Raw genomic sequence first — 18,321 nt, 5'->3', positions numbered from 1 at the left:
GGAGGGGATTTTTAATTAATAAAAAAAAACATTTTTACTTTTATTTTTACTTTAACTAGAAGCCCCCCTGGGGGACTTGTATATAGACAGCACTGATCTCTCATAGAGATCAATGCTGTGTATATACACATTAAAGATCGACTAGATCGGTCATAGATTGCTTTGGCCTGCTGCAGGCCATAGCAATCTATTGCCGAGCCGGGAACAGCGTCATCCCGACGCTGAGGCCCGACACGGGCAGAAGAACGGATCTCGGGGGGAGATCCGTCCCACTAGACACCAGGGATGCACGGAGGAAAGCCTCTAAGTGCAGCTGTCAGAGGAGCCGGCTAATAGAGGCACTGCCCGGCTGCACATGTCAGCCGGGATCAGCGCCGGCGGGACCCCTCTCTGAACACCCCACGCGGCACCGTGACGTATCAGATACGTCATGGGTCGCTATTAAACAAGAAGCGTAGTAAGTGCAGAATATTAGTAACTGATGCATATTAATCTCCATACAATTTGTTGTGTATATACCATCTGACTATATGTTATACACCATCACTGAAATGACCAATGCATTTTCCTCTGAGATAAGTACCAAATGGTCAGTATAGTTTGCATTTTGGCCTTATGGTATATTATAAACCATTTCATATATTTTTACTTAAATTAAAGGATATCTTGATTTTGGAGAAAGGCTTTTACATTGTAATGGAAATATATTATGAGGTGGAGCTAATTATAGAAATCCTTTATCAATGTTATATGAGAACCTTGTAGCTTCTCCTGTTCAAATGGGTTTGCTGTGCTGTGGTATTGTGTTATTTACTTTAATGGAGCTGGACTTTAATAGCATACACCATAACCCATGGACAGATGGAGTACTGTACCTATTAGAAGCTAGACATGTTTTCCTAGTCATGTTGTAAATTGCTATGTGATGATGGTTATTACCAGTTTCTGCCAGCAGAGGGGGATGTCAGCATTCCTACTTTTCTAGTGCCTAGCTGAGTAGTGTTTACCCAAACCCTCCAGATACTCAACAAAGTTTTATTAACCCCTTAAGGACAGAGCATAAAATGGCCTTATGGTGTTTTTACACAGAGAGATTTATCTGACAGATCTTTGAAGCCAAAGCCAGGAACAGAATATAAACAGGGAACAGGTCATAAAGGAAAGACTGAGATTTCTCCTATTCTCACCACTGCAATGTCATGGCATAGTATTGATCAGTGATATCTGTGATCTTGAGACTGAAGACCTCACTACACAGAGGAAGGTAAGAGACCTCCGGCAGTCGGTCAATGTGATCAAGATCCCCGCAGACACGGTGATAGCAGCTGGTCCCCGAATGCTATGAAGCAAGCTTAGCTCCTGAGCTAGCTTCATAGCTCGGTACCCCTGCCGGGCATACATGCACACCTGTTTGTGTTAAGGGAATTGAGTGCTGGGTGCTAAGGATTAAGGTAAGTCGGCACAGTTTCAATTATATTATCTTCTATGCTAATTAGGTGTTTTTGGTGCACTGAGGCAGGGCTACTGATCCATCCTGCCCTCAGTAAGCCCGCTCTTCTGATATCTATGAGGAGGGGCTGAACATTGCACTGGGGGTGGTAGTCTAAAGATAAAGGTAAGAAGTTTTTCTCTACCTCATTCACACATCTGCAATGCTGTCCACAGTCATGGACCCATGATGACAGACCTGCAATTGGGGACTGCAGTTTGTGCCTCCATATTGGCAATTTATGGACCACTTCATTCTAGACAGTGGCCCATTTCGCAATTCCTGATCCGCACTACAGCATGTCCTATTTTTTTCGGCCTATTCATAGATCCGCAAAAATTGTGGCTGTGTGAATAGACGCATTGAAATCAATGTCTATTTGTCCATAAAACTTTACAGTAAAACTTTACTGCAAATCTTCCGCATAGTGACCATGCTATGGATTTGAGAATCCACAATACACCTTTAGGCTATGTTCCCACTTTGGGAACATATCAGGCAAAGGTGGCTGTCTTGTTATATAGATGGCTGCTAATTATGATCATGATCTTCATTGGTGGCAGTCTCTATCAAGATAGCTGCCTTTGCCCAATATATTCCTGAAATGGCAACATAGCCTTAAAGCGTACATAGGATAGGGCACAACATCCTGATCATAGGGTTTTGAATCAATCTCTACCAATCCAATATGCAAAGAATACACAGCTCATGTGTAGCCAGTGCTCATTCATTTTCTGTGGGGCTACCAAACATTTTCCAGTTCAGCGCTTAGAAATGTCTGGAGGCCCCATAGAGAATAAATAGAGAATGATCATTATTAGTGGCCGTCCGTTTAAGGGGAACCAATCACTTAAAAAACGCCTGTTATGCTATGGGAATGTGCTGTAGCAGCACCCAGCGCACTTCCCAAACATGCTTTTACACCCCACCTCCCTGGAATGTACAACACGAAAACTTACAGGGCGCCAAGTTTATAAAGTAAGTTGCCCCCAAGTAGTCATCTGGGCGGTGAGCCTCCCGCAAGTAGTCACTGTCCCCTGGGTGTTCTGGAGCGGTAATCACGCCCCTGCATAATTGTGGTGACATCACTGAGAGGTGTGCCGTCCCTAACGTCAGCACGCAAATGTTCTTACTGCGCCACTCATGCGCAGTTCAGCAGGTCTGGTCTGCGCCGTACTGCGCAGGTGCAGAATAGCCTTGACATCATTGCCAGATCTCCAGCAATGAGTTCGAGGCTATTCTGCATCTGCGCAGTACAGTGCAGAGTGGCCCAGTTGTACTGCACAAGTGCGGCACAGCAAGAACGTAGGCGCAATGATGATGTGGGGGGCAATTTACGCCAAGTTTATAAAGTAAGTTTTTGGGTTGTAAGTTCCAGGGAGGGGTGTGTGTAAAAGCATGTTTGTGTAGTGTGCTGGGTGCTGCTACAGCACATTCCCATAGCATAACAGGTGTTTTTTTAAGTGATTTGGTTTCCTTTAACAAGATGGACACCTTCTGCCAATACTATTACAAAGTGGTAACGTAGCCTAATAATGTCTAGTTTTGGTTACTTTGCTGAGGGGTTAAAACTGAGTGAACTCTTGTGAGGCCAAACTAATATAATATGAGATGGCATGAGACATAGAGAAACTTTTTCCTTATGAAAAGAATAGTCTCTTAATGTTCAGCTGGCTTCCTCCACAGACATCTATAAAAATAGTGGCATCAGCTCATCATTAATTGATGTGTTGCCAGGCTCTGATCTTCCTGCCGTTAATAATGTCAGTTCAGAAGCAGGCAAATCTAGTTAGTTTCAGTATAGTACGTCACCAGTCCTTGGTAACAGAGCTAAGAAACATAGTACACAGATGATTGGACTCTTTCCCCAGCTCTTTTCTACAATGCAATACAATTTCTACAATATTGCCACAAGAGGTACCTGTTTGTTCAATGTGCCATGGTGAAGTCAAGTGTGTATAGGTCCTTTTATTCTTTGTCAGGGAATAAAAATAATGTATGATTTCACAAAGAAAGGTCATATTATGAACGTTATAATAAATGCATGTAACATGCATAAATTGGGTTTGTAAATCCTTCTTTTTTTATATTGGGTGTTCATCTGTTAAACAAAAAAAAAAATAATAATAATATTTTTATTTACCCAGTTAGGGTATGTCCACACTACGGAATCGTGGTGGATCACCTGCCGCAAATTCCGCAGCTATACCTCGCTCACATTTCCACTGGTCCCATAGGTTTCATTGTATATGGTTTGGCAGATTCCACCACCTGCCTGAAGAATGAGCGGGTTGATTCAATCAGTGACTGCAGCGGTGTCCCATCCCAACACCCAATCTTTATTATGTCCACCTTCTGCCCAAACTGATCCCCCTCCCCAGAATTCTCCTTTTAGGGTGCGTTCACACGTACCGGATCTACAGCAGATTTGAAGTTACAGATTCAAATCTGCAACATCAAATCTGCTGCAGATCCTGTACGTGTGAACATACCCTTAAGGGCATTTCTAGGTAAAAAAAAAATGATAAGCCATCTACAAGAAAGCTTATCAGTCTCTGATCAGTAATGGTGCAGATATCCTGCTTCCCCACTGATCAGCTGTTTGGCGCCTACACTACACAGTGAATGGGATGGAAGCAGTTTGTCTCTGTTCACTGTGTAGCGGTGCAGCTCATCAGTCTATTTTGCCAGTCCTTTAAAAACGTGTAAAAAAACGCCACCAAAATATTTAGTAATATACATTAAACATGTTTAAAGGGAACCATTCACCCCGTGGCCCCCGGCAGAAACTGACATACAGTGACATAAAGGTCAATATACTTACCACATTGCTCCTGTTCCCGCCGCGGATCCCGTTGTTGACACAGAGAAATCAACGATTCTTCTTCTCGCACCTATTATGGTAATGAGCGCCGCCGGGTCCGAAGTCCAGCCTTCTCCCCGCCTCCGACATTGATTGATGCCGGGTCCTCTTCCTCCTCGTCGTCTTTCTTCTCGCTGGATCCCGCGCAGGCGCCGTGACAGTAGTTTTCAGCGCATGTGCAGTTCACAATTGAAGCCGCTCCGCAGCTTCACTGTTTACAGCGCGTGCGCCGATTGTCTCGAACACGTATCCTGTTTACCGCGCAGGCGCAGAAGAGGTGACGAGACCATCGCAACGGCGCCTGCGCGGGAATTCGTCTGAAGACTGAAGACGTCAATCAAGTTCCAGGAGGCGTGGATGGGCGGCGACGAGAAGAGGACCTCATGAATAAGTTGGACTCGTCAGTTGTTTCCTATGGACGTTGGACTCATTTCAGCTCATTACCATAATGGGCGGGAAAAGAAGAATCGGTTACTTCTCCATGTCAACAACGGGATCAGGGACGGGACCGGGAGCGATGTGGTAAGTATATTGACCTTTATGTCACTGTATGTCAGTTTCTGCCGGGGGCCACGGGGTGAATGGTTCCCTTTAATATAAACCAGACAGCAACTGGTCCTCTGTAAGCGGTATAAGCAGGCCTCTTGAATTCCAGGGCTGTATTTTAGTCCTAGTCCAGTCCCGGTTGACATCATACTAAGTCTTCTTTAAAGTGTTACTGTCGTTATAACTTTCAAAATCTAAATTAACAGTAAATGTGATAAAAAGCAAGTTTGTAATATACATTAATTTTGTTGTTATCATGCTGTAAAACAAAGCTTTACTTACCAGAAATCCAGGTCCAGTCTCCTGAAGGCAGATTTTCTGACTTGTGCTGGTTGGAAAAAAAAACTGACTAAACACAGGAATTCCAGCCATTCCAGAGAGTCACGGCTCAATGTGTCCATCAGTCACATGACTGCCTTCTCTCTGTGAGCGCTCAGATGACCTGGGATACACAGGACTTCCTGTTTTCTGACTGTTTTCTGTTTTTTGAGAAAAAAAAGCCAGTAAACAGGAAGTGCCGTGTTTTCCATGATAAAAAAGTGTAAATTGCAAACTTGCATTATATCACATCTATTGATTTAGAAAGTTATAATGACAGGTACACTTTAAGCTGCCTTGGTCTTTCTCAGCTTTTGTTTCTTGCACACTAGTACTGTAGTTGATTTTGTGGAGTCCAAGTATACAGGACATTGTTGCAGAAGAGCAAGATATTGGTCCTAAAGAGATCATTGATGCACTGTCCAGTCTTGATTTTATAATCCAGCATAAACTTTACAACCATCTGTGTATTCTCTACAACTCCTTTACTGCAAAGCATCTTCCATATCACATGAGGCCACTTGACACCTGCATTAAAGGAGAGGTCCGGAGCTGGTAAAGATTTTTTAAAAGGCAGGAGTAGGGGAGGAACATATCATTAACTATCATTACGCAACTGTCCTTGTGCCTCTCCAGCGATAAATCGACACTCTGGGTTCTCTTCTGAGCCGATGTCACGACCCGGTTGATGGACTGGCCGCTCAGCCATTCATTGACTGGGGCAGGACACCGCTCCAGTCACTGATTAGATGAGCATGCAATCCATCAGCCGGGTCGTCATTTTCCCCAGCATTGTGACTTTATCAGGACTCTGGAGAAAATGTATTGCGGCGGGGGTCCCGAAGCCTGCAGCTGTTTGGGACGTGTGTAGAGGTAAGAAGTGTTTGATTAACATTCCCCCCCCCCCCCCCCCCCCCCCCTTTGCCGGCTGGCTTTTTTTTTTAAGTGGCTAGACTTATCCGTTAATTCGTTTAGTGAACTTTTTCTAGCATTTATTCTGTTAAAGTTGATGATTATGGATTACAGCCAAGAAAAACCCAAAAGTCAGTATTTCAGAAAATTAGAATAATTAACCCAAAACACCTGCAGTGGCTTCCTAAGTGTTATAAAAGGTCCCTTAGTCTGGTTCTGTATGCAACACAATCATGGGGAAGACTGCTGACTTGACAGATGTCTAGAAGGCAGTCATTCACACACTCCACAAGGAGGGTAAGCCACAAAAGTTCATTGCTAAAGAAGCTGGCTGTTCTCGGAGTGCTGTATCAAAGCATATTAATGGAAAGTTAAGTGGAAGGAAAAAGTGTGATAGAAAAAGCTGCACAAGCAACCGGGAGAACCGCAGTCTTAACAGGATTGTAACGAAAATGCCATTGAAAAATTTGGGAGAGATTCACAAAGAGTAGACTGCTGCTGGAGTCAGTGCTTCAAAAGCCACCACATACAGACATCTGCATGATCTGCCATCAGCTGATCGCCTCCATGCCACATTGCTGCATTGATGCCGTCATTCATGCAAAAGGTGCCCCGACCAAGTATTGAGGGCATTTACTGTGCAGACTTTTTTTATTTGGTCGACATTTCTGTGTTAAAAACATTTTTTTTCAGTTGGTTTTATATAATAATTTCTGAAATACTGACTTTTGGGTTTTTCTTGGCTGTAATCCATAATCATTAACTTTAACAGAAATAAACGCTTGAAAAAGTTCACTTTGTATGTAATGACTCTATAGAATATATGAGGTCACTTTTTGAATTGAATTACTGGAAAAAAACATTTTTGTGGATATTCTAATTTATTGAAAACCACTGTATATGTTGTGGCAGGGTACAGAAGAAGGATTCCAGCCCTTTCTTCTGGGTGCCTTGCTTAGTCTTGACAAGGTGATTAGTCTATTTTTAGTCTACCTTGCATCAATTAACTGTCTCTGTCCTAATTAATCAACTAACAAAGTGCTGGCCACGAAGAGACCGCATCAAAGACTTCTGCTTTTTATTATGGTTATATATATATATGCATGATACATAGGAGTGGTTACATAGTCACATGTATATACAGTGGTACCTTGGTTTAAGAGTAACTTGGTTTAAGAGCATTTTGGTTTAAGAGCTCACAGTTTTACGAAATTGTGACTTGGTTTAAGAGCATTGGTTTGGTTTAAGAGCTCCCGAGTGTGGGGGGGAGAGGCATGGCCTGCATAGCAGGGTCTACAGCACTGTACTCTTACCCAGGAAGTCTCCCTCACCTCCCAAATCATAGCAGATCCACTTCAGGCTGGGGCTTACATAAGGGGACAGGACTGTGAAGGTAATCTCTTCATAGCTGTAACCTCTCTCTCCCCAGACAGAGAGTGCTGCTATACTGTGTCCACATCTGCCCTGCTTATTCCTTCATGCTCCCTGCAGTCTCTGTCAGCCTTTGTGTTTCCCATCCTCTCCATTACTGTACAGTAACTTATAACAACACATATTCTGCTGTTTCTGAATGTTTGTTTCATTAGTTTTTCATGTTATTCAGAATAATAAATCATTATTTTTGGATTGTAGAACCAATTGTCTGCATTTTTATGATTTCTAATGGGAAAATTTGCTTTGGTTTAAGAGTGGATTTGCATTACAACCACGGTCCCGGAACGAGTTATGCTCATAATCCAAGGCACCACTGTATTTAATATAATATGATTGGATAGGTTTAGTCCTTATACATATGGTATATAAAAGTACACAGTAAGGGTATAAACCCACACACCATATACGCAGCAGATATGCAACAAATACGCAGCAGATTTGTTGGTACAGATTTGATGCTGTGTTCAGTTATTTAGATCTAATCTGCTGCGAGTTTGCTGCGAGTTTGCTGCGTATCGCAGCAGTAAATACGCTGCATATACGGTGTGTGGGTTTATACCCTAAAGGGTTATACTATTGCAAAAACATGGTATAAAGCCAGGTCCCATATTAGAGTACATCTTGGGCTCTGGCTTCTTTTGCAGGTTGTCAATATTTTCTTCATCATCCAGAAAGAAGAACTCTTGTCCCTTGTACAGAGGCCTTATCTTGCATAAGCTGTTTCAAGCTGAAGCATATCTGAAGTATTCATTACGAATCATATCAAAGCATATCACATTGAGATGTGTTTTTTTTTTTATTATAATCTATAGTCATTAACCTGAAAGTCTTGCCTCTCCTCATTGAAGGAATTGCAAAGGAATTGAAAAGTAACACCAGAATTTCAGATTTGCGTGTAGAATATACTTTTACTAAAACAGAAGATCTGCTTAGTCCAGATAATTGATGTCCAGACCTGATGTCTGTTTTAGTAAAGATGTTGCAATTATTTCATGAACACAAACATGCCTAGAGCTGCCAGGTCTGCAATGAAGATTTTTTTTTGCTGCAAATCTGCCGATTTCATTGCATATCTGCATCAATATCTATGTTACATGTTGATTTTCTCTGGATTTCACCACTATAAACTGAAGTGGTAAAGGGGTTTATCCAGGCAGGACTCTTTTAGCTTTATGCCAAGGTAGGGGGCGAATAAAAATAACATGTACTTACCTCCCCAGCTCTGACTACTTTGTTCGACCGCATGCACTATAGTCAGCATGGCTCCAGATACCTGTGACCTTATTGATTTGCTCTTAGTCCACCTAGCTGCTGTCAGTAACGTATGTGGCGAATACCCCAGAAATTAGCTGGTAGCCATAATTATATGATTCAACTGTGTAAGATAAGTAGAAAATACACTGAACAGATCTAGTTATGCAGTGTAGACAAATGCTGCTTTGTGCATAACAGGCATTAAATTTTAGGCTATGAGCCAATTAGAGATGAGCGAACCTCGAGCATGCTCAAGTTCATCCGAACCCGAACTTTCGGCATTTGATTAGCGGTGGCTGCTGAACTTGGATAAAGCCCTAAGGCTATGTGGAAATCATGGATATAGTCATTGGCTGTATCCATGTTTTCCAGACAACCTTAGAGCTTTATCCAAGTTCAGCACCCCCCGCTAATCAAATACCGAGCGTTCGGGTTCGGATCGTCTCGAACTCGAACCCGAACCCGGTTCGCTCATCTCTAGAGCCTATTTTATTAACAATTTTGGCCATAAGTCAGCCTTTTTCCAGCCCAAGTAATGGCTGTATATTTCCCATTTAGTGCTATTGAACTCAATGGGAAATCATCCCTTAGTGCTCATGTATTAGTTGTATTGCCGCATGTTTGAAACAGATTTTTATTTTTTTTTGCTTTAAGAAGAACGGGCATTTTTAGGCTATGTTCACACTACGTAAGTACTGTGGAAATCATGGCCGTTGTTTCAACGGCCTTTACTTCCACGGAACTTACATAGTTCTGCAGGCTGAAGGGATCCCGGCCAGAGTGTATACACATAGGGCCACATGTATCATCCGGCGAATGGATGATTTTCGGCGGAAAGTGCCGATTTGCGTCTTTTTTTAAGCAAAAATGGCGGATTTGCGAATAAAATATTCGCAAATCAGCACTTTCCGCCGAGTACGCCAGGGGGCGGAAAAGGGGCGCCAAAAAGTACGCTGAAAACCTACTCCAGTCCTCAGCTGGCGTAGGTTTTCGGCGGTGCGCAACGGCGCGCACGGGATTTATGTAGAGGCAGTCCGCCTCTACATAAATCTCCGTAGCGCCGGAGCTGCGGGGGCATTTTTATGTCCGGCGTAAAAAACGCCGGACTTAATAAATGCCTCCCATAGTATGCACTCCGGCCTGGATCCCTAGTGGCAACGTAGTAAACTGACATGTCAGTTTTCTGCGGCCGATATTCAGTAAATAGCGGGCACAGAAAACCCTGTCAGTGCACACTGTGGAGCGAGCGGCTCTGGCCACACGCTTCATAGTGTGCTGTGGGGAGTTTTGATGTGGCCGCGCATGGATGCGCCCGCTTCAGAACTCTGCGGCGCTAAAGCTCATCCGGCCGCTACTGCAGTTTACGGTACTGCAGTACTGCGGTTCACGGAACAGCCGGTCTCTTACATAATGTGAACATAGCCTTAAGCTGTAATATACATAAAAAAACATAGGTGGGAATTTATTAATATACTTATGTACGAATTCCTGCTGTGGTTATTCAAGGGCTGCTCATCTTTATTATGCTAAATAGGCTATGTGATTTGTGTTACCTGTGATTCATGAATTGCAGCTACAAAAAATGTGCACAAAAGCTATACTATCTTCAAGGTACCATAAATATACACACTGAAGGCTAGCGTATCATTCAAACTTCACATTGCATACCTGTGCATGATTTAAAAAGCTGCGTGCGATTTTTGCTAAGTTTAACTGGAAAGAAATAGTGGGAAAAACAGACTGCTCCATCATCTCCCAGAATGTTTACATAGTAGGAATATATTAGGAAAATTGTCTGAAGAATGGGTTGCCCAAACACCACACCACTCATTTAATCTGCGGTTAAGCGGTAAAGAGATATATTAGTGGTCCTTTAGGCTATGTTCACACACAGTATTTTTGCTCAGTATTTTGCAACCAAAAAGCAGGAGTGGATTGAAAACACAGAAAGGCTATGTTCACACACTGTTGAACTTTTGTGCAAGGCCATCATTTAACCTTATAAGGAAGGATCCAATTTTCGCTTCTGCGTTTTCGTTTTTTCCTCCATTTGCATAAAAGGCCATATCACTTGCATTTTTTCACCTAGAAACCCACATAAGCCCTTATTTTTTGCGTCACTAATTGTACTTTGCAATGGCAGACTTAATCGTTGCATAAAATATGCTGCGAAACCATAAAAAAATTATATGCGCGGTGAAATTGAAAAAGAAAAACATAACTTTTTATATTATTTGTTGGCTTTTAAAAAAATAAAACCTTTTACAGGAAAAAATTGTTCCTTAAAATTGCTCTATTCCCATGCTTATAATGCTTTTATCCTTTGGTCTATGGGGCTGATTGAGGTGTAATTTTTTGTGCAATGATGTGTTCTTTCTATCGGTACCTTCATTGCATATATGCAACTTTTTGATCGCTTTTCATTCCATTTTTTCTCGATTTAATGCTACCAAAAATGCACAATTTTTCCACTTTGGCGGATCTTTGCACTTACACTGTTTACCGTGCGAGATCAGGAATGTGATGAATTAATAGTTCACGTGATTACGCATGCGGCGATACCAAACATCTTTGTTTATCTATTTATTTATTTTTATTTATAAAATGGGAAAAGGGGGTGATTCAGACATTTTTTTAGGGGAGGGGGTTTTGTATATATAGAAACACTTTTTTATTTTTTTTTTACTTTCACAGTAATTAGAAGCCCCCTTGGGGGACTTCTAATATGACTACACTGATCTCCCATAGAGAGCAGTGTACTTGTATTACACAGCACCGATCCATGAGATCGGTGCTCTATTGCTTTGGCCTGCTGCAGACCAGTGCAATAGAATACCGAGCCAGGATCAGCGTTATTCTGATGGTAAGGCCTGGTGCAGTAAGATGAAGGGATCCCACCACTAGACACCAGGGAAGGCTCCATAGAAGATAGTTAGATGCAGCTGTCATGTTTGACGGCTGCATCTAACGGTCTTAATTAGCGGGAGCCGCAATTGCCCGCTCCCACTAATAGCCGCGGTCCCGTGTTGCAGATAGCAGTCGGGATCACAGCAGTTCAGAGCGGGGTCGCGGCGCGGCCCCCCTCTGAACTGCCCGAGCAGACGCGTGACGTACAGTTACGTCATGCGTCCTTAAGAGGTTTATGGCAAATAATTGGCGTTATTTCAAAACATCGGACATTAACGGCCATTATTTGCCATTAAATTACTGCCATCCACTAAATTTCAACAGTGTGTGAACATAGCCTTTCTGTGTTTTCAATCCACTCCTGGTTTTGGTTGCAAAATACTGAGCAAAAATACTGTGCTTGAACCCAGCCTAAGGCTATGTTCCCACTTTGTATGACTCTGGCCGTTCCGTGATCCAGCCGCATTACGGAACGGCCGGTGTCAGGAAAGATCGTCCCGGCCGGTACTGCAGTACTGGCCGGATGATCTTTACTGCTGCTGAATTTGGATGCGTGTCCACATCTGAATTACCCGCTGCTCACAATGGTGAGCTCCATTGTGTGAACTGACAGGGTTTTCTACGGCCACTATTTATTGATGTGTATCTACTGTGGCCAGGATTCCTTAGAAGGTACCACCGCGTAAGTTCCATAGTAATCACGGCTGTTGTTACAACGGCCGTGATTATTACAAAACTTATGCAGTGGGAACATGGCCTTACATTGTAACGCTACTGTATGTTCATACTGAGGAATAGGCGCGGAATTTCAATTAAATTAGCTGCAGATTCCACTTCAAATTCCGCCCTTAAAATATGAACATAGCATTGCCCCATTGTGTTAATTGGATTTCTGCTATGTTGTTAACATGGCAGAATTTCCATGTGGAATTTTCTGCTGCAGATGTTCTTTTATCTTCAATTCCTCGCCTATTCCTCATTGTGAATACTACAAAAGAAAAAAAGCATACGCACAAAAAGGTAGCACATGAAAAACAATATTTATTTATTAGATACAAATAGAACATACAAATATCCAAAAAAGTACAAGAGCATAAAACTAGGGAAACAAGCCCCACATACCACCCAACTTTAAAATGTCAAACACAAGTCCCGTCAGCATCTCAGCTGGGCTGACCCTAGACCACAACACATGGACAAAAGCAACAAATATGCCCCATAACTAGATCTATAACCTTTAAATAATGCAGTGTGTAGGCAAAAAATGAAGAAAAAAAAAAAAAAAAAAAAATATATATATATATATATATATATATATATATATATGTGTGTGTATGTATATGTATATATATATATATATATATATATATATATATATATATATATATATACACACAGTGGTACTTTGTTTTACGAGCATTTTGGTTTAAGAGCTCACAGTTTTTCAAACTTGGCTTAAGAGCATTGTTTTGGTTTAAAAGCTCCCTTTACTGGGTGGAAGGGCGAGTTGGGGAGGGGCATGGTCTGCATAGAGTGGTCTACAGCACTGTGCTCTGACCCAGGAAGTCTCCCTCACCTTCCAAATCATAGCAGATCCACTACAGGCTGGGGCTTGTATCAGGGGACAGGACTGTGTAGGTAATTTCTTCATAGCTGTAACCTGTATGTGCCCACATCTGCCCTGCTGAGTAGGTGGCGAATTTCAGGCAGAATTTGCGCCAACGCGTCCACTTGAAATTCTGCGTGACATGTCAATTCTTTGATTGGATGGCTAATCGGGAACTCCATCTAAAATTCGGCGCCTATTCCTTTGTGTGAACATACCCTGAGTTTTTCAGGACTGAGTAGAGTGGGTAGGAAGAAACTCTTTTCAGAATAAAAGAAGACCTGGGGAGGATGCGTCTAGGCTGCGTCTAGGGCAAAAAGATTTTTTGTACAAAATGCATAGACTAACCAAAGTATAGGGAATCTCATATATTGCACAGTTTACTGTTTGCATTCATGCTTGACTTTGTATATTATTCATCAACTATAACATTGGGTCTATGTTTAGTTTTCGTGACCAGGAGTAAGCTGCAGCTGCTCCTAATACATGGTGATGTTATCCCATTGAAGTGCAGTGTACAGTATGTGACATGTGCTGCTGACCTTTCTCTTGTTCTGACGCAGTGCCCTATTTCTTATAGGTATTGCTTCCATAGATTAAATGACTTAGAGGCTAAGGAGCTCAGTGATTTTGTCCAGACGGATCTGAGCAAATGTCTATTTGCCATGACAGCAATTCAGAGAAATCATGTGTACATCTGACCTTGCTTAGACATCTATTCATGACGCTGTGTTGTGATTTGATGACCTGAAATAAAAGCTGCTGAAGGCCAAGTCTAATAATCCAGCCTGTCTCTATCTTTACAGTTAGTGAAAGCCATACTATTAGCATATTCTTCTTTAGGGCTACACAGCAATTTTGGCCATTAAAAATTGCTGCATCACAGCTAAGATCAGTGAATGGGGTCATGTTGCAACCAAGAAGTGGCAGAAACCATTGCTTGGAAGTGCAGCAAAAACCCCTCTTTGTGAGTTAAAAGGGTTGTCCAGTTTAGAGAACCTAATTAAAGAATTAATTTAGAGAATTCTAAATTAAAGGGGTTTCCTAGGCTAATAGGATTGATGGACTGTTCTCTGAATACACTATAAATCACTAGTATCGGTCCTGTGTAACTGTAGTTCAACTCCCAATTAATTTAATGGTTGTGGAGCTGCAGTAATGTGGTGCCACCACTGTAGTGTACCACTACGTGTTTTCTCTTCTTATGCTTTGGTAAAATTGTATCACTCTAGTGTCACAGGTTAGGACAGGCTGGCTGCTGTTCTTTACTCCAACCACTAGATGTCACTCTTGCACAGCTGCAGATAACACTTAGGTCTTGCTACACATACACTTCCTTTTTGATAGTAACTAACCTTTAGTTAGTTAGAGCAAGGTAGTGACTAATGGTGTGTTTACACAGGCAGATTTATCTGACCAATTTTGAAAGCCAAAGTCAGGGATGGACTTGAAAAGACAGGGAATCTCAGTTTTTCTTTTATGTTTTATGACCTGCACCCTGTTTATAGTCTGTTCCTGGCTTTGGCTTAAAAAATCTGTCAGATAAATCTCTCTGTGTAAACGCACCATTAGTCCTATACGGTAAAGGGACCTCGTTGGATGCACGCACACAGCTCTCCAGGCAAGCACCTCCCCGTCCAGATTTCATTGGCTGCTCCACTCCGGCCCTCCTAGCAGCCCAAATCAGACCCTGCCCGACCCTAATCCGAATGTTTAGTTTTAGAGTTAGGGTTGGGGGTCAGATTAGGGTTACTACCAAACCACTTAACTATCCCCTGTCCACGCAACAACCCTAACCCTCATGGTTGGTGCTAATCAGGAAAGTTAGGGTTAAGGTTAGGGCTGTGGGAAGGGTTAGAAGATGACAAGTGGGACGTAACCCTAATCCGAACCCCAACCCTAAACTAAAACTAAATGTTTAGATTAGGGTGGGGGTCCAGCAGGGTCTGATTTTGGCTGCTAGGAAGCCCAGAGTTGAGAAGCCAATTAAATTCTCCCGGGACGGGGCTTACCTGGAGAGCTGTGTGCGCACACCCAGCGAGGTCCCTCTACGGTATGGAATTTAGCCACTACCGTTAGTGCATGGCTACAGGCCAGGCAGGACGTGTTATTCCTGCTCTAATTCTAGTTTGAGAGGGAAAAGAGAGCAGACCTGTTTTTCATTAGGCTAGCTACCCAACCACCATAGGTTGCTAGACTAGAACTAAAAATTGATGTGCAACACATTCCCAAGGAGTACAAATGTGCTGTGTGTTTGCTTGTTCGCAAAACGTTCGCATTGAATAAGACGTCGTTCGCAGTAGTAATGAACGCAATAGCGACGACAAGACGACAGCAACGATTATCGTTCCATGTAAATGGGTGAACGATTTCAGGTCTTTCGCAATAGCAGTCATTTGGATTGTTTATCGTTAACGATTATGCGAACGATAATCGGCCCTTAGTGTCCTTCATGGTAAAAACTTCTTTTGTAAGAACTGGGCAAAGTGGAGGACCCCTTTAAACACGAGCCCCTCACCACTGAGTCTTACAGTGTGATTAAAGTAACAATCCAACCTTTGCTAATTTACTTGCCATGTGTTTTATACAATCTGGACACCGTAAAATTGAGTATTCATTAAATGAATGAGAAAGCTCTATCTGGGATTGTTCTTTTCATGATAAGCTGTCATGTCTCTATACCCTTGACCTAATGTACAGAGTTGCTTTTATGTAGCCAGCCTCATTTATAGTGTTCCTGGGAGCCCCTTTAGTACCAGCTGTATTACAGATTTCCTATCAATGTGAGTCCAGTAACTGCTGTGTCATCCCTAAGGCGCTTGGATCAGGTTACAATTGTTATAAAACATGTACAGAACTCATGTTTCATTAAAAGGTCATGTGAATATTCCAGCAAGCACAAATGGGGCCACAGTATCTGATTTCTCAGAAGTGTGGCTGAAAGTGTCTTATTACAACACAATTTCATGAAGAAAATGCCCAACACAACCAGAACAGAACATGACTGGATATGAATGTGTAGGGAGAGCTGGACTGTGCTGTAGACTAGATGAGACACAATGCTGCCGGAGACCTTTCCTCTCCAGCATCAGCAGCACTCTGTCTGATCTGTCTGAGTCAGTGCAGAACATTTACCAAAGCCTGCTTGTTATATGAGCCGCACAGCTTCCTGGCTTCACAGTCACAAACACTGCCTGGGATGGGAACCGCAATATATAAGCTATCTAACAAAATCAAAGTCCAGGTCAAGAAGAGCAAAACCTCAGGTAGGTATCCTGATATAAAGCAGTCATATGGTAGTAATATGTTAGAATAAGACTATTCATAGCACTGCAAATGAAATTACAGATGATGTTGTGTCATATGCTCATAATGATAACTGAACTGTAGTTTGCCTCAATAGCTGTATATTTTAGTGGAGTAGTGAGTGGGCTGATGTTGTATAAGGGAAGTGATATATGTTTTCTGTGTTCTCTGGCTATGCTGCAATGTGCTCTCCATCATATTGGATTCCATTCAAAACAATATAAACAAGACATGGATAGATGGAGCAATGCTATACTTTACTACTGTAAGCTTGTTTTGTCACATACCCTGTGTGATGCCGTTGTGAAATATTTACCCAGCAATGCACTTCTCTATGTCAGCTTCTGGAAATAGGAAAGGCTGGAGTGAACTTTTAGGGAATATAGATAGAAAATTACTTAAAAGGAATATGCAGAATCATCCCTGCCATATTTCTTTGTATCCCATAGACTTTCATATTTGTTGTGTTCAATACAGCAACGCATAGACGGAGATGAATTATGCATGAGAAACAAAACAATACTGTATAGTAGATGCATTCCTTATTTCATGATATGTCATAGCTGAATTGGAATATGTAAGCAGCTTGGTTTAGTTTTAGAACCATTGGTTTAGCACATTCGTGGCGTATATACACTGTATAGGTCTTAAAGGGGTAGTGAGGCGTTTAAAAATTTTCACTAAATTACACACATGACAAAGTTATACAACTTTGTAATGTGTGTTATGTAAGTAATTGGCCCCCTTCCCCGTGTCCCCCCACCCCCGGAAGTGTGGTGCAGTATACTCACCAGATTACTGTCGACCCCGGCCGCTATCTAGGGCTATTGCTTATTTTCAGGGTAGGCCAAAAACACTAAGGCCTTATTCACATGTCTGTGGTGCAGCCGATAATTGTATCCATGTTGGTCTGCAATTCACACACCTCTGTATTGATAGTAAAATGTGTTGCAATTGAAAGTCTGTGCTAGGACCTGACCTTTTTTTTTGTATGGCACATATACTGATGTGTGAGCGGGGCCATTGAAAAGTATTGGTCCTATGTTCTGTCCTCAGAAAGAACTATGGACGTGTGAATGAGGCCTAGGATTTTTAAGATTTTTATCTTGTCAGTCCTCCATCATTCCCTTCCTGTACTCTATGGAGTAGCTTGTTTTCTTTTAACTCATGTTGTCTGGTGATAAACATGTACCTATAAGGTATACCAGTTAGAGATTTGCAAATATATTTACAGGTTTGTACTCTGGAGCAGGACTTGGAAGTGGGTGATCGGATTTTGTCCTACTGTGGTGGGAGGTTGCGGGGGGATTGTTGGGAGCTACAGTTTGCCTATTCTCCATGACCAGCTGTACCTAAGGCATATGATAGCACTTAACTCTTTTCTTTGTTGGACAACTACAAAGTGTACAAAAATGTCTCTATATCAAATTGTAGGCATATGGAGGTAATATAGAGGCCCCATACACCTCTATGCTAGCATTATCATAGCTCACTACAAAACAGTGGCCACGTGTAAGATGTTTTAAGCAAAGGAGCGCTGGAAAATCTCAATCCATTGGTTAGGTTACACTTCGGCATACACACCCGAAAAAATAGCTGTACCTTCAGAATGTGTCACCATTTAGGGTGTTAAGACCCAAAATCACAATATATATAATAAAGTCAGAAATAAATGCAGCACTCGTA

At 42.1% G+C, this 18,321-nt stretch overlaps 1 protein-coding gene across 2 annotated transcripts in view; it reads left to right on the top strand.

Moving 5' to 3' along the window:
- The window catches only part of RASSF3 (Ras association domain family member 3), a 149,477-nt gene that overhangs the window by 62,999 nt on the left and 68,157 nt on the right, over positions 1-18,321 (top strand). The window contains exon 1 of one of the 2 annotated variants that reach the window (XM_069974590.1): positions 16,513-16,595. The exons of the other annotated variant lie outside the window; for it this stretch is intronic. Within the exon in view, the coding sequence (XP_069830691.1) occupies positions 16,529-16,595 (67 nt within the window). The 5' untranslated portion in view covers positions 16,513-16,528. Of the gene's footprint in view, positions 1-16,512; positions 16,596-18,321 lie in introns of those variants that run through there. 2 annotated transcript variants of the gene reach the window in all.

The sequence above is a fragment of the Dendropsophus ebraccatus genome, chromosome 1, assembly GCF_027789765.1.
Source record: "Dendropsophus ebraccatus isolate aDenEbr1 chromosome 1, aDenEbr1.pat, whole genome shotgun sequence".
NCBI lineage: Eukaryota > Metazoa > Chordata > Amphibia > Anura > Hylidae > Dendropsophus > Dendropsophus ebraccatus.
This window is presented reverse-complemented; position numbering and strand designations above follow the sequence as displayed.